This window comes from Perna viridis, chromosome 4 (assembly GCF_037379345.1).
Source record: "Perna viridis isolate PV_CMFRI_1.1 ecotype Kerala chromosome 4, ASM3737934v1, whole genome shotgun sequence".
Lineage (NCBI taxonomy): Eukaryota > Metazoa > Mollusca > Bivalvia > Mytilida > Mytilidae > Perna > Perna viridis.
The window spans coordinates 7,993,558-8,015,303 of NC_142448.1; the positions used below are offsets into that span (position 1 = coordinate 7,993,558).

Consider the following 21,746-nt stretch of genomic DNA (forward strand, 5'->3'; position numbering starts at 1 on the left):
CATAGACAATTTAATTTGATATTCTGATTCATTCTGATATTATAGGTAATGCAAATACTCATATATAATTGTTGCCAATTCTTTTATGCTATACACGTTTTCAGGATTTACCTCTCAAAAGCAGCACTAAAACCAAATAAAAAGGAAGATTGAAAGAAAATTATTTGTTTTACAAGGAGTACTTGAAACCAAATAAATTGAAATAGGTAGCCAAATCCAGCACCAGGAAGTTCTACCATGTACAATACAAGGAATGAAGCCTCAGTGTTATAGTGATTTTGAATTTTGTGATACTACAAATGTCCAATAATAATAAGCCTTAGTTATATAACCTTCTCAGTATATGTATTAGTTCCTCCGTACTGAAGTATTTCAGGAGCAATGAAAGGAGGGGTTCCACCAAAACCTTTGGTACCAGTACTGAGAACTGACCTACTGATACCATAGTCAGCCAGTTTGACCATAATGGTCTCCATCTTGTCATCTGGAATGTCAGCAGACGGCATATCCCAGACTAGTACATTATCTGACTTCAGATCACGGTAAATTATCTTCTCTGAATGTAAGTAAGACAGACCATCTGATACCTGTGAAAAATATTATTCAGAATTCTTTGTCAAAATCAGTAATCTCAACTCAAGGCAGCATACAGTTTTCATGGTAATATTTTTAGAAATGACAAAGGTAGATATATTAATTTAGATTTTAATATAAGCTAAATTCACTCCTCTATTTAATATGTGTATTAGTCCTTATTCTAAAATAATATCTATTTGCTATTAGTACATCAACTTAATTATTATATAATTTTGAAATCATTCTTGTAATATGCCCTTTATGGGCTGATGTTTGGTATCAATAAAATATTACATTCTATTGTATTCTATTCCTCTATACTTATATCATCATATTTATGTTTTCATGTCTAACATCGTTCTCAGGAAAGCCATCAAGGAGTTAAGATTTTGTAAATATGGTAAAATTTAGTACTGATCATGACTATTATACCACGAATCAGAGTACTTTTGTTGTAAGCAGTTTTTTTCTATTTCCCTTAAAAACCTCAAAAAGTAATCAGAATACTTTTATACAAAAAGAAAATATTCTTCTTAACCTGAGTAACAATCTGCTTAATTGTGTAGGCAGACAGCCTGTTATCATTCTTATTTCTAACATCAAGCAAACTTCTCAGAGAGCCCTTAGGAGCCAAACTAAGGACCAGAGCTAGTGGTTGCCTTGGTGACAGTCCTAACAATGGGACAATATGGTCATGACTGATGCTACGTAGGATAGACACTTCCTGTCTGGCTGTAAGGTAAGCAGAGACAGACATCTCCAGGTATAACTGATGTTGATCTGGTCGTGGCTGAAAAATTATACATATTTTTAAAATGCAGAAAATAACACCTTATGTTGTATGGAAAAATAAAAAAAACTGTTTTAATACGTGTATCAGAGAAAACTTAACTAATTAAAAAGCCATTTGCAACTCAAAATTAAAAAAAGAATTTTTGAAGAAAAAACATTCTACTAATCTGTATGTTTTATTATTCACACATGCACTATGTATTTTCTTCTGTCTTCCATGTAAGACACTCAAACCAATGCTTCTGTGATACTACATTTTATATTAATGTAAAAATGTAAGACATTCAAACCAATGCTTCTGTGATACTACATTTTGTATTAATGTAAAAATGTAAGACACTCAAACCAATGCTTCTGTGATACTACATTTTATATTAATGTAAAAATGTAAGACACTCAAACCAATGCTTCTGTGATACTACATTTAATATTAATGTAAAGTTCATTTTACCTTGGCAGCTGGAAATTCAAACAGGATCTTTACTGCTACATCTTTAGGTTTGTTATCAGTCTACAAAATTGTTATACAGTCACTTATAGATACTAAATAGAGCCAAAATAAGTTTAAAATTTGAACTTATAATAAAAATACATGTATATGAACATAATCAAGTCACAGTAGTTAACTGTTCTGCATGATACACATTAATACATGTATTCTGTAATGATATCACAATTAAATAAGTGTTCTATATCAAGATCATATCATATTTTTAAGAAAATCATCGGTACAGAAAAAGCTTCTTAAAGTACCCCATCCTTAGCCAAAACAGATACATGTTGATAATCTAAGTTCTACAAATAACAAACACAGATATTGTTGTAACCATACAACTTTAGTCCTGTCTCTAAACATGGTGTATTTCCCATCCCGACGACATGTATTTTTTGATAAATTCAAGATTAAAAAATATTAGTGACAAAATACTACATTAAACAAGATTATGTTTGCATTTAGCACCTACCATCCTGAGTTTGCCTGACCAGACATCACCAAATCCACCACGTCCTAACTTTCTCAGCAATACCAAACTATCTGTCTGACAGATCATCACATCTCTCTCTATGTCATTAAATACCTACAGGTAGTATGTACATATATAGAGTAGAGAAGTCAACTCAGGTCAGGAGTTCATACATGAGTACTTGCTGTTTCAACCATGCAGTACTCAAGTACTCCTTGGCATACCTAGTATTGAATAACATTCATTTGGATAAAGAATCAATCACCAATATTACACAAAGTCTGATTGGATGAAATGCGACACTGACAATACTTTCATTTACACTTCTCATTTTCACCTACTTAAGTTACACTAAAGAATAAATGTAGACATTTGAAAAAATGATGATAGTATGTACAAAACTGTTTTTTAAGGGTTTTTTTACAGCTTGATTGGAATAAACGATTTTCAATTCTTAGACTTTTTTCATTCATTTTTCTACATAAAAGAATGACATTTCAATAACAAATTGTCATACTACTTACAGCATCAGGGGCTATGTACAGTGTTCTAGACTGTCCTGTTGATGATACCATAAACATTGGTGATACACTGCTGTGGTTAGGACATATCTCATCATGGTTACGTTGAAAATTTAGGACACATCTTTCCATCAGGAAACAATAAAGAGTGTCCTCTGGCCTTCTAAAATAAATAATGCAAGAAAATAAAGCATAATATTGGAAATATGTAGAGAGATGTGATTTTAATAGACTTAATAATCGGGGGATATTTGTTGGTATGACAAGTTTTTATACTTAATAAAAGTTTCATAATTGCTAACTATGGAATAAACTTATTTTTTTAAACTGATATTTTAACATCAATAAAGTATTGTTTCAATAAAATAAATTACTTATCTTCAATTATCAACCTCTAAGATGTACTAAAATATTCATAAAACATTCCAAATGTACAGCTATAAAAATTATGTATGACCACAGCATGTTATATGTTGAATTTTGGAGACAATAAATTATAACAAGCTGATCATCAGGTGTTCATGAGCACTGAAGCAAAATCAGGTGAAGCAGAACTGGTTTAATCAACATGGGATCACTCTTCTCTAAACCAAAATAAACACTCAACATGACAGCATGACAGTTTTTTAAATAAAGAAGTATAAATGAAATTAAAGACAGAACAAATGCAACCATCAATTTCAGCACCAACAAGAAATGTCACATTACACAGGATTCAGCTGTCAGGAGAGGCAGGTTCAACTGGAATGTACATGTATTGTCAAGGTGCAACATTAATTGTGCGGTACCAATTTTCATTAATTTCACCTCTTAATTAGTTTAAGCATATTCTATTGCAATATTATCAAATGAATCAGACAGAAGTTAAAACGAATTACACTGTCTTCTTAGTTCAGCCAAAAGTACAAGTTACATTGTGAACTTAAAAAGTTTCTCAGGTGACATTCATTAGTAAAAACTCCATAAACTTACTAAATACCCACAAACAAAATATGTAGAAAACCCATTATAATGGAATTACTTTCACAATACATGCACTGCAGGCTTGGTATTACTGTTTTAATTATTCCTTGTAAGACATTGAGTAACAAATAAAACAAATATGATTTAATGTCCTTGAAAAACAAAATTCATTCATCAAATGTTTCACAAGGCACAGCTTGATATGACTGCAGAGGTCAAACCCTGAACAGTTGGGGCAAGTGTGGACACTTTTCAAACTTGATACAGCTCTAAATTTTGATTAGAATTAAATATTCGACACAGAAAAAGAATTCAACCAGAATCAAAGTGGCCCCTTTTTGGTCCCTTATTTCCTAATAAGCACAATCCAAAAATTAATCCAATCCTTCCTTTGTGGAGGGAAGCACTTTAAGGCAATTTAAGAGATCCAATCACTTTTACTAAAATTATTATCTGTACATTATGTAAATGCTTGTTTCCGGCTACTTTTTTGGCCCCTCATTCCTTATCAGTCCATGTCACAACCCCCAAAATCAATCCCAGTAACAATTTTTGGTATGGCACCTTGTAGTATAATTTCAAAGAGATTAATTCACTTGTACTCAACTTAATGTCTCCACATCACGAAAATGTTTGTTTTAGGTCTCTTTTTGCTCCCTAATTTATTTTCATTAGCTAACCTGGCACAAAGCCATGTAAGCTGTTGCCATCACTTGTCATCGTCAACAATTTTTCAAACTCTTCTCCTCCAACGCATCTTGACCAATAGGAATCATACTTGGTATGAATATTGCTTAAGGTACCCTGCATACAACTGATGTGGGGATTTTTGATCTGTCTAAAAACATGGACGTCTTTACTAAAAATAAAACTTTGGGTCACAGGGTAGATTAAGCATATATCTCCCAAACCATTATGTTTATGCCAATTCTGACAGGGAAACAGTTTTAAGCAGGATAAGATCCACCTGTGGTCAAATTTTCATTTTAATCCATTGAGCCATGTTGGAGTTATTGCCCTTTTTTACTTTTATTTCGCGATTTCTAATTTTATTTCTTTCCACAAAAATCTTCTGATCTGATACTACTTGACCAATTGGAACCAAACTTAATATGAATGTTCCTTGGGGTATCCTCCATAAAACTGATGTGGGGAGTTTTGATCCATCAAAAAACATGGCCGTTGTTAATAAAAATAGAACATAGGGGTCTGACAGTAGTTTTTTTTCGCATATATCTCCAAAAAAGTTACATTTAGCCAAATTCTTTCAATTGCTGAAATGATCCTTATCATAAAACTTACAAAAGTCTCCAGAGATAGAAGTTGTCAGATGACTCTTTGTCAGAATCACTGCCCTTAAAAGGTGAAAAATGATGTTTTTTTCACAGTTTTCAGTCAATATCTTGAAAACTATGATAGATAAAAAGAAACTTTCAATTGCTGAAATGATCCTTATGATAAGTCCTACCAATGTCTTCTTGAGTCAAAATTGTCAGACAACTTGTTAAATTTACTGCCCTTGCAAGGCAAAATTCAACCAGGTGAGAGATTCAGACTCCTAGGAGCCTCTTGTTTTAATAAATAACCCCCCCCCCCCCCAAAAAAAAAAAAAAAAAAAAAAAATCAATTGCAGTTACAATTGGGTTATCTTGCTCTATGCACTGCATGTTGTTATGGATGCTGTGATGGAAGGATTGTTTAAATGTAATCATAAAAATCTCACTCTGTGGGAATCTGTATTTCAAACCTTTTACAATATTAAACATTAATTTATTATCAGACAAGAAAACTTTAAGTTCATTTGATACAGTAGACTGTATATTTTGGAAAATGAGAAATAAATGCAGAAACGGTTTGGAAAATGACATTCCAACTTTTTAGAGCAAATCAATTTTTAGTTGTGTTAATAATAAAATGAAAGTGAAAACATTGAAATAATAATAGTGTTATTTCTTGTTTAATTTATTAAAGTCAAAATTAAGCACAGATATACATGTACTAGATTATTTTTTCCTAATTTCAGGGAAATTATGAAATCTGATTGGTTACCATTCTTCTGAACTACAACTACCAGAAAGTTGGTTATCAAAGGAACTGAAAACATACTCATCCTCTTCATCACTGTCATCATCCACATCAAAGGATGCTGAGACTTCCACGGAATCTTTACAGACAACTTGCCACTGTAGACTGGTATCCATGTTGTTCTCTTTCTTCACAATATTCTGGAGACAGTAAGGACACAGAATGACCCGCGTTATCAGATAACGTCCGAAACAATTCTGTTCAAACCTAGAACTAGCTATATCTGGGTACCAATCTGTTAACAAATTGTCCACATGTTCAGTAACTTTAGCCAGAAACTTTGCTGAATATTTCTCATCCAAATATACAAGTTCTTTCCTGGCTGAAGTCAATGTCTGGTATTGTCTATTCTCCATATTTTCAGCAAAACTGAATGTGATTGAATCAACTGGGAAGCACATTTCTAGTACAACACTATGGTTCATATCTAAAGGATTCCAACAGTCCTCTAGATAACACTTTAATGTGTGTTTGCTATAGGTACACAATCCAGGTCTGCCGGAGTGAATCTCCTTGATACGAAACAATACCGTCCCATAATGGACCAACTGAAGTCCAGTTTGCCATGGCTGCCAATAAGGTTTGTTATGTTTCAAACTAGAGCACCCGTCAGCAATGTCTGAGGGCAGAAGGAACAGATTCTGAACTATCGGTAAAAACCTATGGTCCGCTAAAATCCTGGTAATCAGTCTTGGCCAAAAACCACTTGGGAAATAAGTCATTATGTATAACCTTGCACACGAGAACATAACATTTGTTGATGGTGTAGTGTTCAGTAAGATGTATCTTGAGGTTGGTGACTCGGGTGTTTTACAATAGGTGGAGCCACTACTATCTCCAACATTTCTAGAGTATATTAAACTTTCAGTCACTGAAGCATCAAAGTGGCTGCATCTAGAACTTGCTTGTTTACCATCCTTCAAGTATATCTAAAAATAGAAATAAAATTATACATGGAATGTATCTATCATTCTAATATGACATGCTTCAAAGCTCTTCGACCACAGCCATTTTAAAAAAAGTGACAAACACATGACCCAAATGTTTTGTGCAACACAGGGGCTGCATCTATTAAAAAATATGAAGAAACTTATGGCAAGCCAAAGTGGACAAAAATGAGTATTTTCTAATATTAAAAAATGATTTTTTAATACTAAAAATTTTCTAATATTACAAATTAAATTTCTTATATCACAAAACATTTTTTTAATATAAAAAAATCATTTTTTAATATTAAGAATTCAATTGAATTTCTAATACATGTATTACCAAACGATTTTTTAATATTACAAGATGGACTTGTTGTATTTAATTGCAATTTTTTAATATTAGAAAATCATTTTTGTAATATTAAAAAATGAGACTGATTAAGCAATATTGCAAAGTGATTTTCTAATATTACAAATTCATTCTCTAATATTAGAAAATATTGATTTTTGTCCACTTTGCCTTTCCATAGAAACTAGTCCTATTAGAATTGAAATAAAATCTTTCTTTGTATTTTATCTCCTTATCTCTTTTTTTTTTGCAGTTATCAAAATGGAAAGAAAAATAACTTAATTTCTATGGAAGTTCTATGAATTGTTATCCTTGATTAAGATCATAATGATGATCTTAATCAAGGATAACAATTCATAATTGCATGGTCTTAAGATACTAATGAGCTAATAATCAATAGGTTTAGACAACTCACAAAAAAAACTCCTGTTTCAGCCAAAGGCAGAAATTCATGGTACTAAATATTAAAATACAGTAACTCATGAATGTTATAAGGAAGAACTCTTTTTTCCTAATGACAGAACAAAGCTTGAATATCTTTCCCTATAATAGAAATTATTACTTTTAAAACAATGAAATCACAAAAAGGGCCAACACAAATACTACAGTTTTAACAAACCTTAGCATCCATCTTGTTTTTGATTACATGATCCATATCAGCTTCCAATGGCAGCGATGATGGTATTAAAAGTTTGTCACTATCAAACAGTAATGCAACTTCAAACTTCTCCAATAAACCACAGATATAGCTCTGTAAATCATCAGGCTGGAATGCTGATTTATTGAACAGCATCCTCAAGTCACTGGTCTTCATTACACCTGTGTAATGTATATACTACATTGACTACCAAGTACACAAAGAGATCAGTACACCACAAGCCCTCTGGTACTTGGCATGTAAATTTCATGGAACATTTAAGTTTACATAAAATTTTGTTTTTCCGTAGCTTAAATGATGAAAAAGTGTTAGATTTGATGTAAAACAATCTGTGTACAAAGCAAGTTTTCAGATAAACTAATAAATCTAGTTCACTATTTTCCTGATCTCTATTATTTCAATCCCTGAAAAAGATTGTTATTCCATCATACCTAGGAGATATATTCCATCATACCTAGGAGATATATTCCATCATACCTAGGAGATATATGTATTGTATTTAAAGGCATCAATCGTGGATTTGACAGCAGCACATTGAGTTAACTGGCAACACATAAGTGGAAGCAGTAAACAGATATTTGCCACTATCAAATTTAGATTGATTACGACAAATCTACAGCTATCTTTATTCTAATGACAAATATACCTGTGACAACAAAAGTATAAAATCTTTGAAATCAAATCTGTGCATTTTTTAAAAATTGAGACAGTGAGACAGTCAATTGTGGAATGGATGTCCTGAAACTGTTTGAGTTATCCAACGAAATTCCTCATTACAATGAATGATGCATACAAACTTAGGAAGGACTATTGTTGACATGTCCCAAAGAGTTTCTCAACATGCTTTTACCATACATAAAGCAGAATATATCTAAATTCTTCTAAAAAAAAAAAGACCAGAGTTCATTTTCCCTATAAAACATCTCATCAGAGGAAACAAAGAAGGAAGTTGATGACAACACTAACCTGGCGTAAGTCAATTATATATACTCTTCCATCTTACTACTAGCACATTACTATATAGACAATTCTGGGGTAATGGTAATGTGTAATGGTAATGTATAATGGTAGTGTATAGTGGTAATGTGTAATGGTAATGTGTAATGTAATGTATAATGGTAGTGTATAGTGGTAATGTGTAATGGTAATGTGTAATGTAATGTATAATGGTAATGTGTAATGGTAATGTATAATGGTAATGTATAATGGTAGTGTATAATGGTAATGGATAACGGCAATGGATAATGGTAATGTGTTAAATTAAAATTAAAATTAAAACCATTCCCATAACAGTTTTCATAATATAGCCGAGAAAATTTACAGGACAAACATAAACAGACAGGTATAGACATCGGTAAGATATTTAGCTCTTTTTAAAAAAAACACCTTTGATGATATGTTTGAAGACGTATGTAATACAAACATAATTGATGGTAAACTTTTCAAAGACTACTTTTAAAAATTTTCTTTCAACTGCATGACAAGCCTGATAGTGTATATGTTGTATTTAAACAATACATACCATTTTTACAGAAGCTATTAACTTGTCCAACAGTGACAACCTGAGCTAACTGATCACAGAGCCATTGAGGATCCAGGAAATATCTGTCCTTAAGTCCTATACCTTCATAGTGAAATAATATTCCTACAAAATAAAGATTTTATAGAAAAAAGACAACATATGTACAGCAAAATACTTCATAGAGAGATAAAACTATAAAAACTCCTTTTAATTTCCATACCTTAAATGTTCACCTTTGGAATTGTCTGAAAGTTTACATATATAATTTCAGGTACAAAGTGACGAGTGAAACCTGTCTTAATCCAAATACTGAATACATGACAAACCTGTCTAATCTGAATCCTGAGTACATAACAAATCTGTCTAATCTGAACCCTGAATATATGATAAACCTGTCTAATCTGAACCCTGAGTACATGGCAAAACTGTCTAACTTGAACCCTGAATAAATGACAAACCTGTCTAATCTGAACCCTGAGTACATGACAAACCTGACTAATTTGCACACTGAGTAAATGACAAACCTGACTAATCTGAGCACTGAGTAAATGATAAATCGGTCTAATCTGAACCCTGAATACATGGCAAACCTGTCTAATCTGAACCCTGAGTACATGACAAACCTGTTTAACTTGAACCCTGAATACATGACAAACCTGACTAATTTGAGCACTGAGTAAATGACAAACCTGTCTAATCTGAACCCTGAATACATGACAAACCTGTCTTATCTGAACCCTGAGTACATGACAAACATGTCTAAACCAGACATTGTTTTTTCCCTATCATATCATCATCTCAGTTTGAAAGTATTTGTTTTGATCCTGTATTTACTGAATATGTCTGTATCACAAGTCATTGACCCTTAACAGCTTGCTTTAAAAAGGTTACACTGTATAACATCATATCAGGATCAACAGGAAAATACAAAGGAAAAGAGAGGAATAAAGAGTTACAAATTCCTACCATTCTCATGAAGGAACCTTGTAGCCTGATCCAAATCATCAGCATCTCTAAAAACTGACCCTGATATGTTGTTCATCTTCTCCATTGTCTTTAAGCTGTTAAAATGAAAAAAAACATGCTATTAGCTTGTAAATTATCCAAGCTTGTATTCTTTATTGAACTCTTGTGCCACATGAAATATTATTATTAAAGCCCAATACCATAAAATTTTTAAAAAATTCAAAAACTAGCACTTTATCTCAAATCACTTCGAATTCTTTAGATACAAGTGATACAAATTTGATTTTTTATTGATAAACCTACAGATAAGCATCTTTTTCCAGGACAGGGTCCTTTCTAGACTTAATTCTTTCATCAGCTAACTCCTGGATTATATCTTTCAGTTGTGTATATTTCCTTGGCACTTTGTGGTTCAGTAACTTCTCATGTTTTCTTCCTAAAACAAAAACATATACTGAACCTAACAGCAGTTCTTCTACAATATGCTCTCAATAAAAACACTTAATGTAAAGGTTATCTCATAATTCATTTCTTTAATAAATACAATAATCAATTATTTATTGAGAATAAGACTACTTGTGACAAAAGTGCTTGGAGATTTAACTTGTGCACTAGCTATATTGTGGCATTCTGCAACACTCGTGATCAATTTCTGGTTATTCACTTTTTCCAATCAATTATCCTATCTTATAACTAATGACAGGTACTCTAAAAAGTTAATAGTAAAAAATCAAACGAAATTGAAGCTTTTCAATGTGCTATGTAAATTGACAAAAATAGTTTCTTGGTTTTGGTTCCTTGAAATAAATCATCATTCTGTTTATCAATTAATTAATGACTTACTTGGATGTTTGAGTTCAAAGACAATATCATAGATTTTATCCACCAATCTTTTACAGTCTGAACTGTCTTTACAGTTGATATTCATCATTCCGAGGACATTAGGCAGTCCTGCTTTTTCAGGCTCATCAACATCCAAGAATGAATCTTTGATTAATTTTATCATTGCCTCCTCAAAATCTGGCGGATACTTGTCTCTGGTAGCTCTGGCTGTCAACTCATCCTTATGTGTGCCAATAATAAGGACAGGAGACCCCGGGGCTCTAGCCTGTAACAAATACATATGAGCGAGTCATTTTTCTTCTTACAGAGTGGTGGGGAGGAGTTCCATGAGACAGTTAAACCACACAAAAAATACAGATAGTTACAAATAGTTTCTAACCATATGAAAAATTGGGAAAGTTTCATCCTCCAGTTTCTAAACAAATGTAAGTGTTAAATGGCATTCCTTGGCATATTATAGCCTAGAAAGGAACAGTAATGGATTGCAAAGGAAATAAATTATTGAGAAAAAAAATAAATACATTTGTCAGCTGTAGTAGGAAAACCTCCATGCTCATTCAAATCCTAGTGTGTGATAATCAATTAGACACAATGACTAGACATGTTTCATTATGATATAAAGATTTTAATTTACATATTAACACTTTGCTAAAACTGTATTTTAAAATAAACATTAATCCTTACAGTTGGTCAAAATATCATTGTTTCATGGAGTATATAGCAATATTTATAGGATAATTAATTGGAAAAAGTGAACAAACAAAATATGATCACAAGTGCAAAAGAACACATGATTTAAACAAGTGTGTGGAACAAGTTCCATGAATGAGATAAATTTTCACAGGTTCATAGCATGTGTAATCATATTTCATGATAACCAATTGAGTATCCTATTTATCATATCGGTTTTCTCCATAACTTATTGCTTTTTTAAACATAAATTCTATATTTTGTGATCAGTGGATTGACATTATTGATGTGATGCTTTTGCAGGAGAAAGTCCAAGAGTGAAATAACCAAATTTACTTCACAGTTTGAATTATCAATTTTTGTACACAGGCAAAAGATGATAAATCACTGCTATCAATATAATAAAAGATTTTATTTAACTATCAACAAAAAACACACTTTGTAAGGAGCTATTTCTTGTTGACAGCACAGAATCTGGTACATTACCATAAACAAATCTGTATGACAATACCTGTATGTTGACTAACCACTGCCATATACCATACACACCACGTTCTCCTGATGTTATTTTCCACATAACAAGGTACAAAGATCTAGGAGACAAGAAGTATTGATGGGTGGCATAATATTCCCTCTGGAACCAAATAAAATTTAAATATCATCTTAGTGTAAGAGGAAAAATATACCAATCACTTTAACTTTGAGTTACTCTTTTCAATCATTATTTCTTTCACTTTAGTCATCCATCTCCAAAAGCAGAATACTGCACTTTGTTAAACTTTTATTTGTCTTTTTTATTTATCATAATTCACTAATTTTTTCTTTGATCTTCTGAATTTTTAATATGATTGTCTTTATTGGATTCAATGATCTTTTGGTATAAATTAATCAATACTTCTTTTAAATAAACAACAAGTAAAGATAACATGAAATAAAAACTAACTGAACAGCAACTAAAACTTAAAATAACCAAAATCACAACTGACACAAATTAATGTAAAAGGTAAATATTTAACATGTTTTAATTACTCCCAGTCTCCCCAAGCAATCCTTCAAAATATTCATAAAAACATTGATAAGCATTCAATCATTAAAAAATGTGTTCTGTTTTGCCAAAGATAAGATATTTTCTAGTATTCAGAAATGATTTTACAAGAAAAACAAAAAAAAATGGCAAATTTGAAAGTTAATATAAAGTAAAATACAAAAAAAAATCATTATGGTAAAATCTGTACGAAATTCACTAAATTCCAAAATAAATCATTAGACTGAAAAATATTTTTCAGAGGAGACATTTTAAAAAAAATCATATTTTCCAACTGAAAGTCTAAAAATATTTATATACCTAATCTACAGTATTACCTGACCACCAAAATCCCAGGTTTTAAATACAACAGCTCCTCTCTGTCGCCTCTCACCAATGATCAATTCATTTATATCAATACCTACGGTAGAAAGGAATTCTCCTGTTGCTTGGATACCAACTTGTCTTATGTGTCTCCGCTCTGTCCAGTGCTAAAAAATAATGTTACACCAATAAGGCGGTGGAAAGACTAAATCAAGTTTTATTTCCATATCTAGAATTTGCACTTTCTGATTCATCAAAAATCAGTGATCACTTAAGATGCATTTATTCCTCTGTTTTATTACCAATCATACGATTTTTTATAAAACACTAATCAGAAATAAAATACAATGTGCAAGTCCATAAACAATTTATCAAACCTTACTGTAGCAGCTTTGGCAGTTTTCCTGTTACGACAGATTTCCCGTAACAGAGTTGTCTTTCCTATTTTCTCAACACCAACCAACATCAGATTCATACAATTATATTCTACAGAACTAAAAAAACAAGTTAAATGATGTTAAACAACTGTAACCCAAGCAAAAAATAGCTTTGTATATGCTATTTATTTTTATTATCAGGAAATTCTTGCTTTTCCTTTGCATTCATACAAATGGGTGACTTTATACATGTACATTATCCTAATCAACATCAACACATGTAGAATAAAAGGTTACAAGTCTATAATGAAGGTCTTGTATTCCCTCAAGGTAAATGAGAAATTCTGTCCTTTTCCACCAATGAAGTAGAGAGGGACAAGTAAACAAAATTATATTCACATCGCCATTTTCCATTGAAATCTGCTACATCATAAAAAGGAGCTAAAAAAAAATCCCAGCCTTCAAAAAATATAAGAAAGAGTGTGATAGACAAACATATTTTTAGCTTGGCCTGTTTAGTCTAAACCATTTCCATCATAATTATATCAAACTGTACACCATAAACACAACCTTGGTTTGATGCATGTTAGCATTACCAATAACCAACTTTCTTTCTACTTGATGTTTAAGCTTGCAAATATACTAACATTACCTTTCAAAATAAATGTTCCTGTATTGTTTAATTGGTTAAAATTTATTTTTAATACATGTATTTCTAGTTCAACATGATTTTAATACAATGCATTATAATACTTACTCCTCTAAAACAGACAGCAGAAAACCAAGGATGTCTCTGGTTCTGAAGTTAGCCTTCTTACTAATAATGTCCTGTATATGACCTTCCAAAGGACATAACTCTATCTCTAGGGTCAACAGATTCTTAAGTTTCCCAAGCTGAGGTGGAAGCTAAATGGGAGAATACAACAAAATCTTTGAGAGATGGCGCGCTAGTGATACCCTGCTTTTAATCCCAAAAAAAATAAGGAAAATAAACGATGTTCTCAGTAAACAGGATGTTGTTTTCAAATTTTCCAAAAAAATGTATCCCATCATATGACACAACTACAGAAATAATGTGTTAAAATTTGAAGCTGCCATGATGAGTAGTTACTGAGAAAACTGTGACAGAAAAAATTGTTATCAACACACAGACAAGGGTAAAAAGTGTACTCTCCTCATCTACGGAACTGATGTGATTCATGTAAAATGTTAAAATTAATCAAAATAGGGATGCATAATACTTTGTTATAACCATGAGTTGAAAGTCTCCTGAATAAAGATACATTTGATATGTTGATAATTTTACACATCTATTATACCCTGTCTTGTTATGAAAATGTTTAAAGTACACAAGAAGTAATACAACAGATTTCAATTGATGATTTACCATTTTCAGAGTTGATGCATGTATTAGCGCAGAGATACATTATGAGTGAGTAAAAAATGAGTGTGACATTTTATATTTGTGTGACATTTTATTAAACACTGACCTCCCTAATGGCAGATTTAGACAGACACAACCTTTTAAGACAGGTAAGATCTCCTATCTCTACAGGTAACTCAGATAGATTACTGTTATAACTAAGATCCAAGCTGGTTAGATTTGGGAATAACAGCCTCTTAGTCTTCTCCTCCTGAGCTATGGCTAAGGATTTTACCTGTAAAATATCAAATGCTGCCTACTTCAATATTTTCATGAGATTTCAATACAGATCTAAATTATGATTGAAATAAAACTTGAATTCATATACCTAAAATTAATATTGCTGAATAATTATTTGTAAAAAAAAATACAAAACATAGACAGATGGGCATATACAAATTAGTGAAAAAAAGTTTAGCTAAATTCTATTGAAAGATATTTGACCCTATTCATATCAGTACAGGTCACTGTATAACCATTTTTTATTCAAGTTTCCCATTTTCTTTAACCTTTATTTTTTTTCTTAAATGACTGCTAGATTTACAGCATTAATGAAGTTGACTTCACTGCCTCTGCATGATTCTAATGTGGGCCTGTGCTGACCATTCAAAATGATGGTAATAAATACATATACCAGCTAAGTCATATGCAATATCATAAATAACCCTAATTTCAAATGTGAAAATGAGACTAGATGCCAGTTGCAATATTATGCAATGCTTATTTTAATTTAAAACATATCAAAGCACAAGTCATTAAGTCCTGAAACTGCAGAAATAAATGCATGAAATTTATAAATTTGTAGTAGCTCTACAGTTATTTCCTCACACTGCTTGTAGAACTGTTCTTCCTTATAGATTTCTCAGATGATGATGAACTCTCCTCCTCCACCTCCCTCTTGGTAACAGTGATAGATCTCAACTGGTTATTATAGCTCAGGTTCAGAGTGTCTAGCTGCTCCAAAATTGTGTGCATCTTATGTTGACAGCTGCCTATGGAATGGTATGGGTAACTTGACATAGACCAAGGACTTCCTCCTCTGGATGGAGGTCGAGATCTTAAGGGAATACAAAACATGTACATGTGCATTAAAAAAAGGAAATAATAGTATAAAAATGTGTTTGTAAGGAGAATTTGACAGATTCAATTATTACTTAGAATTTCACTTTAAAGTTCAAGGAACAAAAAGGTTTAAAGGCTTTTATGTTATTATTTGCCAATACATAATTTGCCATAATTTGGATTTTAAACTTTTTTCTACCATTTTGTAAACTAGATAAAATTAATATCTTAACAGTATTTCAACACATGGTATGACTACTAAATTTTTTATCATCTATGAGCAGACAATATATAAAAAGGAGCACCATTGAAGATTTGATTTTGGTGATTCTGTTGTTAAAGAACATTTCACTGAACATCAATGCTACCAGCTCTTTATCCTCACCCTGGCTGGACTTTCAAGCTATAGCATTCAACAACACCAGAATTGACAAACTGAAGCTGACAAGTATCAGAGATCCGATTACTGCTCAGGTCCAGGGTCTTTAGATGTAAGGGGTAGCTGCTTATCATACCAATCCCCTTTATCCAGTTATGTGATAAGTTTAGATTCTCTAAATGAGGTGCCACACATGCCAGCCATGATGGAACGTCTTGTAGCTCATTGTTAGATAGATTTAAATCTTTCAGTCCCGAGTATTGTTTATCCATACTATTAATCAGATCTGATTCTGTTTCCATGACAACAAGCTGACTAGACCAAACAGTGGAATGTTGTACTTCACTGTCCTGTACATAAGACCCTGTGTCAATGGACGGCATGGGTTTCAAAGGAGTGGGCCTTCTCATTCTGACACTAGGCTTACCTGAAGATGGCGCCTGAAGTAGTGCCAATTTATTTTCTGCTAAGTTTAAAACAATAAGAGATGGCATCGACCACACTTCTGGTGACACATCTCTGAGAAAGTTATGAGCAAGTGACAAAACTTTCAGTTTATAAAATTTAAAAATATAAGATGGCAGAATCTCAATTTCATTATGATCCAATCTCAATTCTTGTAAAAGTTCACAGTTTGTTTGGATGTCAGCTCCAAATGTACTGATCCTGTTTCTGGAAACATCAAGGAAATGAAGTGATGGAAGACGGAACAGATTCTCTGGGAAAACAATACCAATGTTATTTCCTGAGACATCAATTTTAGTGATAGCATAAAGAGCAAACCTGCTGTTGAATGTTTCCATCTGAGGGTTATGGTGATAGCCTATCATTTTCATATCATCATCTTCCACAGTGGAAACATGTTCTAAATCCTGCCATTTTATGTGAACTGGAAAAGAGGGAAATGTTTTTTTGTGGTTTATGTGTAACGAAGACATACAATCTGGATCTTGGTCCCCAGAGAGCTTTTCCAAATATTCATTCTTCATTCCTGTTTTATTAATAGGATATTCATGATCTTTGAAAGTTCTGTATTTCAACAAATTAGGCAGCAATTTCTTTTGATGTTGTTTGGCAAAGTTGAAAACTTTCCTGTCAAAGTCAGTGGCATTATACTGAAGTAGTCTATCCATAATGTAACTGTCAGCTAATTTACAAGCCATCATCAGAGGAGTAGTTTCTACTCCTTCCTCTCGTACCACTGCACCAATATCAGCACCAGCCTTTAATAGTATCTCCATAATCTGTCTAAACTGCCTTTTTATAGCAATATGAAGTGGCATTAGACCTGCATTGTTTTTAACATTAATCTTCACAGGATTAAAACAATCTATTTGTGATGAACTTGGGCTGGTTAAAGCACCCTTACGATACACCTTTCTCCCTCTTGTTTTGGGTTTCCATTTGGATTTAACAGTAAAATCAACTAGATACTGTACTATCTCTGCTTCTCCAGCTTCACATGCCAAATGAATGGCTGTCTGTCCTTCCATATCAATGCCATTTATATCCAGAGGCAGTTGATAAATACACTCATCTGTTTCATACTCCTTTAATAATATTGGAGGGTATTCAAAGGTCAATATAGCCTCCATACATTTGACCTGACCAGCATCTACACAAATGTGGAGTAATGTTTTTCCATTGGGAATTTGTATTCCTATTACTTCAGGGCAATGCTGAAAAAGCAAACATATAGAAAATTAAATAAGAGTAGAAAACCATAAGAAAATTTAGTGTCAATTAGATAAAATTTTCTGTAGAGAGCAGCTGAGTATAACTACAAATATCTCTTCTTATTGATCTTGTTTTATAACAGTGGTAACATATCATGAACAGTGACACCAGTTGTATTTTTAATTGACCAAATAGTCTATGACAAAATATCACTATTCATAGATCCTAAAGTTTTATAAACAAATGACATGGAAATATCTATGGGACAATAACTACAATGCAGATAAACTGATGTATTTACAGAAAAGATTTTTAACAACTAATGAAACAATAAATTGCATTTGATCAGCAACTGATATCAGTCATTATATTTTGTCTCACATAAATAAGCATTTTATGTTAATGATTTCTGAATCTATCTTGGATCTCAGAAAATAATCAAAAATGACTCTTGATGACCTGTTTAATACATGACAGCTAAAATGTTGCTCCAGAAGAAAAACTATTTAATAATACATACTTCTTGAAAATATTGGATAATTTCCAGAGATCCATCCTCACATGCCTTGTGGATAGGGGCATATCCGTTCTCAGCAAGTATCTTAGGGTCAGCATCATGTTCCATTAAACATGCTATCATCTCCAGATTCTTTTGTTCTGTAGAACTTGAAAGTGATATATGGAGAAAGTCAGTTCAAAGTCATATAAAGGTCACTGTCGTACATAATACACACTATAATGATACACTCACATACCAAAGATCTATGATAAAGGTCATAAGACAGAATTGTTACAACAGGTAAAGGAGAACAGTATCACAGTGAAACCAGTCACAACCAGACCCTGAAAAACCTGAAAACCTGTCACAACCAGATACTGAATAACCTGAAAACCTGTCACAACCAGACATTGAATAACCTGAAAACCTGTCAGCACCAGACACTGAATAACCTGAAAACCTGTCACCACAAGACCCTGAATAACCCGAAAACCTCTCACAACCAGACACTGAATAACCTGAAAAGCTATCACCATCAGACCCTGAATAACCTGAAAACCTGTCACCACCAAAACCTGAATAACCAGAAAACCTGTCACAACCAAACCCTGAATAATCTGAAAACCTGTCACAACCAGACACTGAATAACCTGAAAACCTGTCATAACCAGACATTGATTAACCTGAAAACCTGTCACAACCAAACCCTGAATAACCTAAAAACCTGTCACCACCAAACCCTGAATAACCTGAAAACCTGTCACCACCAGCACCTGAATAACCTGAAAACCTGTCACAACCGACTCAAAATAACCTGAAAACATGTCACCACCAGACACTGAATAACCTGAAAAACTGTCACAACCAGACACTGAATAATCTGAAAATTTGTCTTAACCAAAAACTGAATAACCTGAAAAAATGTCACAACCAGACCCTGAATAACCTGAAAACCTGTTACAATAACACACTGAATAACCTGAAAATTGTCACAACCAGACCCTGAATAACCTGAAACCTGCAACAACCAGACCCTGAATAACCTGAAAACCGGTCACAATCAGACACTGAATAACCTGAAAACGTGTCACAACAAAACCCTGAATAACCTGAAACCTGTTACAACCAGACTCTGAATAATCTGAAAACCTATTACAATCAGACACGGAATAACCTGAAAACTGTCACCACCAGACCCTGAATAACCTGAAAACCTCTCACAAGCAGACACTGAATAACCTGAAAAGCTGTCACCATCAGACCCTGAATAACCTGAAAACCTGTCACCACCAAAACCTGAATAACCTGAAAACCTGTCATCACCAAACCCTGAATAATCTGAAAACCTGTCACAACCAGACACTGAATAACCTGAAAACATGTCATAACCAGACATTGAATAACCTGAAAACCTTTCACAACCAAACCCTGAATAACCTGAAATATGTCACAACCAGACCCTGAATAACCTGAAAACCTATTACAATCAGACATGGAATAACCTGAAACCTGTCAAAACCACACCCGGAATAACCTGAAAACCAGTCACAATCAGACACTGAATAACCTGAAACCTGTCACAACCAGACCCTTAATAACATGAAAACCTGTCACCACCAGACCCTGAATAACATGAAAACCTGTCATTACCAAAACCTGAATAACCTAAAAACCTGTCACCACCAGACACTGAATAACCTGAAAACCTGTCACCACCAGACCCTGAATAACCTGAAAACCTGTCACCACGAAAACCTGAATAACCTGAAAAACTGTCACAACAAGACACTAAATAATCTGAAAACTTGTCTTAATCAGACACTTTATAGTTTCTTTATATTAAGTTAAATGTATTTTGAAGCTTAATAAACCCAACACCCGGATATGCCCCTAAACCAAAAATTCCATACCCAATGATTACTATGTGAATGTCTTTTCCCTAAACCCAAAATTCCATACCCAATGATTACTACATGTATGTGGATGTCTTTTCCCTAAACCCAAAATTCCATACCCAATATTACTATGTGAATGTCTTTTCCCTTAACCCAAAATTCCATACCCAATGATTACTTTGTGGATGTCTTTTCCAATAAACCCAAAATTCCATACCCAATGATTACTTTGTGGATGTCTTTTCCCTAAATCCAATATTCCATACCCAATGATTACCTTATGGGTAGAGTATACATATGTCTTTTCACTTAATTATGGACAAAAGAGGTTGAAATTTCATCAATTACTAGACTTTTGATATCACAAAAAATCTGAGCTTAATTTTTGCAATGGGAATTGTATTATGTTTTTTTCATCATAGGGTCTATAAGTATCTTATTGCACCAAATCACGCTTTGACCACTGACATCCAACAGACATTAATATTTCCCCTTATCTTGCCACATCAAAACAGAACTACTAAAATGTAAATTACTAGTATTCCCTTGTAGATACTTACATGTACAATGGAGTCTTTAAATCATCTGTCACTTGATAAACAAAGTCCTTGGCTCTACTGGGATTGTTCTTTAATAGTTTTTTAACTGTGAAAACATCACCATACTGACAAGCATCAAGGAAACCTGATATATAGAAAAAATATGGTTGTAGCAGTGTCTGTAGCATTGTTATCATTTCATCAAATGTACCAGTATTACAGTGATCAAATGTACCTGAAGTACGGTGATCAAATGTACCGGTAGTACGGTGATCAAATGTACTGGAAGTACGGTGATCAAATGTACTAGTAGTACAGTGATCAAATGTATCCATAGTAGTGATCAAACGTACCAAAAGTACAATGATCAAATGTACCGATAGTACAGTCTAGGATCATTACAGGTAATCATTGATCATCTCCTGTTTTGATGTTTTTTGGGAGATCTTTTTCAATATATTTATAAATAAATACTCTGAAGAGTAAAGAAGCATTTGAGTGACTGGTAGGTCAGGCTTTTTTCTATTTCATTTATTTGATATATGATGCTGTTAAAAAAGTTTTGCCTAGCCCAGCATGATAGGACCACAGTAGTTGAACTCTGAGCAGTTGGGGCAAGTGTGGACACAATATTAGTTTTTGACACACTTAAGCATAGGGTCTTAAAATTCATTATGGACACACAACA

The 21,746-nt window shown here is 32.9% G+C and overlaps 1 protein-coding gene across 8 annotated transcripts in view; it reads right to left on the minus strand.

Moving 5' to 3' along the window:
- Nucleotides 1-21,746, minus strand: part of LOC148618712 (leucine-rich repeat serine/threonine-protein kinase 1-like) — a 48,026-nt gene that overhangs the window by 14,925 nt on the left and 11,355 nt on the right. For 5 of the 8 annotated variants that reach the window (XR_015921415.1, XM_088577884.1, XM_088577883.1 and 2 more), the window contains 21 exons: nucleotides 21,080-21,203; nucleotides 18,646-18,790; nucleotides 16,455-18,127; nucleotides 15,836-16,064; nucleotides 15,075-15,242; nucleotides 14,342-14,490; nucleotides 13,590-13,701; nucleotides 13,222-13,374; nucleotides 12,371-12,493; nucleotides 11,170-11,434; nucleotides 10,630-10,762; nucleotides 10,327-10,421; nucleotides 9,361-9,483; nucleotides 7,800-7,999; nucleotides 5,867-6,831; nucleotides 5,541-5,564; nucleotides 2,858-3,017; nucleotides 2,334-2,447; nucleotides 1,820-1,879; nucleotides 1,115-1,366; nucleotides 333-587 (listed from right to left, as the gene is read on the minus strand). Coding sequence is in view for 6 of the 8 variants with exons in the window: in XM_088577884.1 (XP_088434010.1) it covers nucleotides 333-587; nucleotides 1,115-1,366; nucleotides 1,820-1,879; nucleotides 2,334-2,447; nucleotides 2,858-3,017; nucleotides 5,541-5,564; nucleotides 5,867-6,831; nucleotides 7,800-7,999; nucleotides 9,361-9,483; nucleotides 10,327-10,421; nucleotides 10,630-10,762; nucleotides 11,170-11,434; nucleotides 12,371-12,493; nucleotides 13,222-13,374; nucleotides 13,590-13,701; nucleotides 14,342-14,490; nucleotides 15,075-15,242; nucleotides 15,836-16,064; nucleotides 16,455-18,127; nucleotides 18,646-18,790; nucleotides 21,080-21,203 (5,522 nt within the window). In the remaining 2 variants the exon portion in view is untranslated. The remainder of the gene's footprint in view (nucleotides 1-332; nucleotides 588-1,114; nucleotides 1,367-1,819; nucleotides 1,880-2,333; nucleotides 2,448-2,857; nucleotides 3,018-5,540; nucleotides 5,565-5,866; nucleotides 6,832-7,799; nucleotides 8,000-9,360; nucleotides 9,484-10,326; nucleotides 10,422-10,629; nucleotides 10,763-11,169; nucleotides 11,435-12,370; nucleotides 12,494-13,221; nucleotides 13,375-13,589; nucleotides 13,702-14,341; nucleotides 14,491-15,074; nucleotides 15,243-15,835; nucleotides 16,065-16,454; nucleotides 18,128-18,645; nucleotides 18,791-21,079; nucleotides 21,204-21,746) is intronic. The other 3 variants (XR_015921416.1, XM_088577886.1, XM_088577885.1) reach the window with 2 other exon arrangements.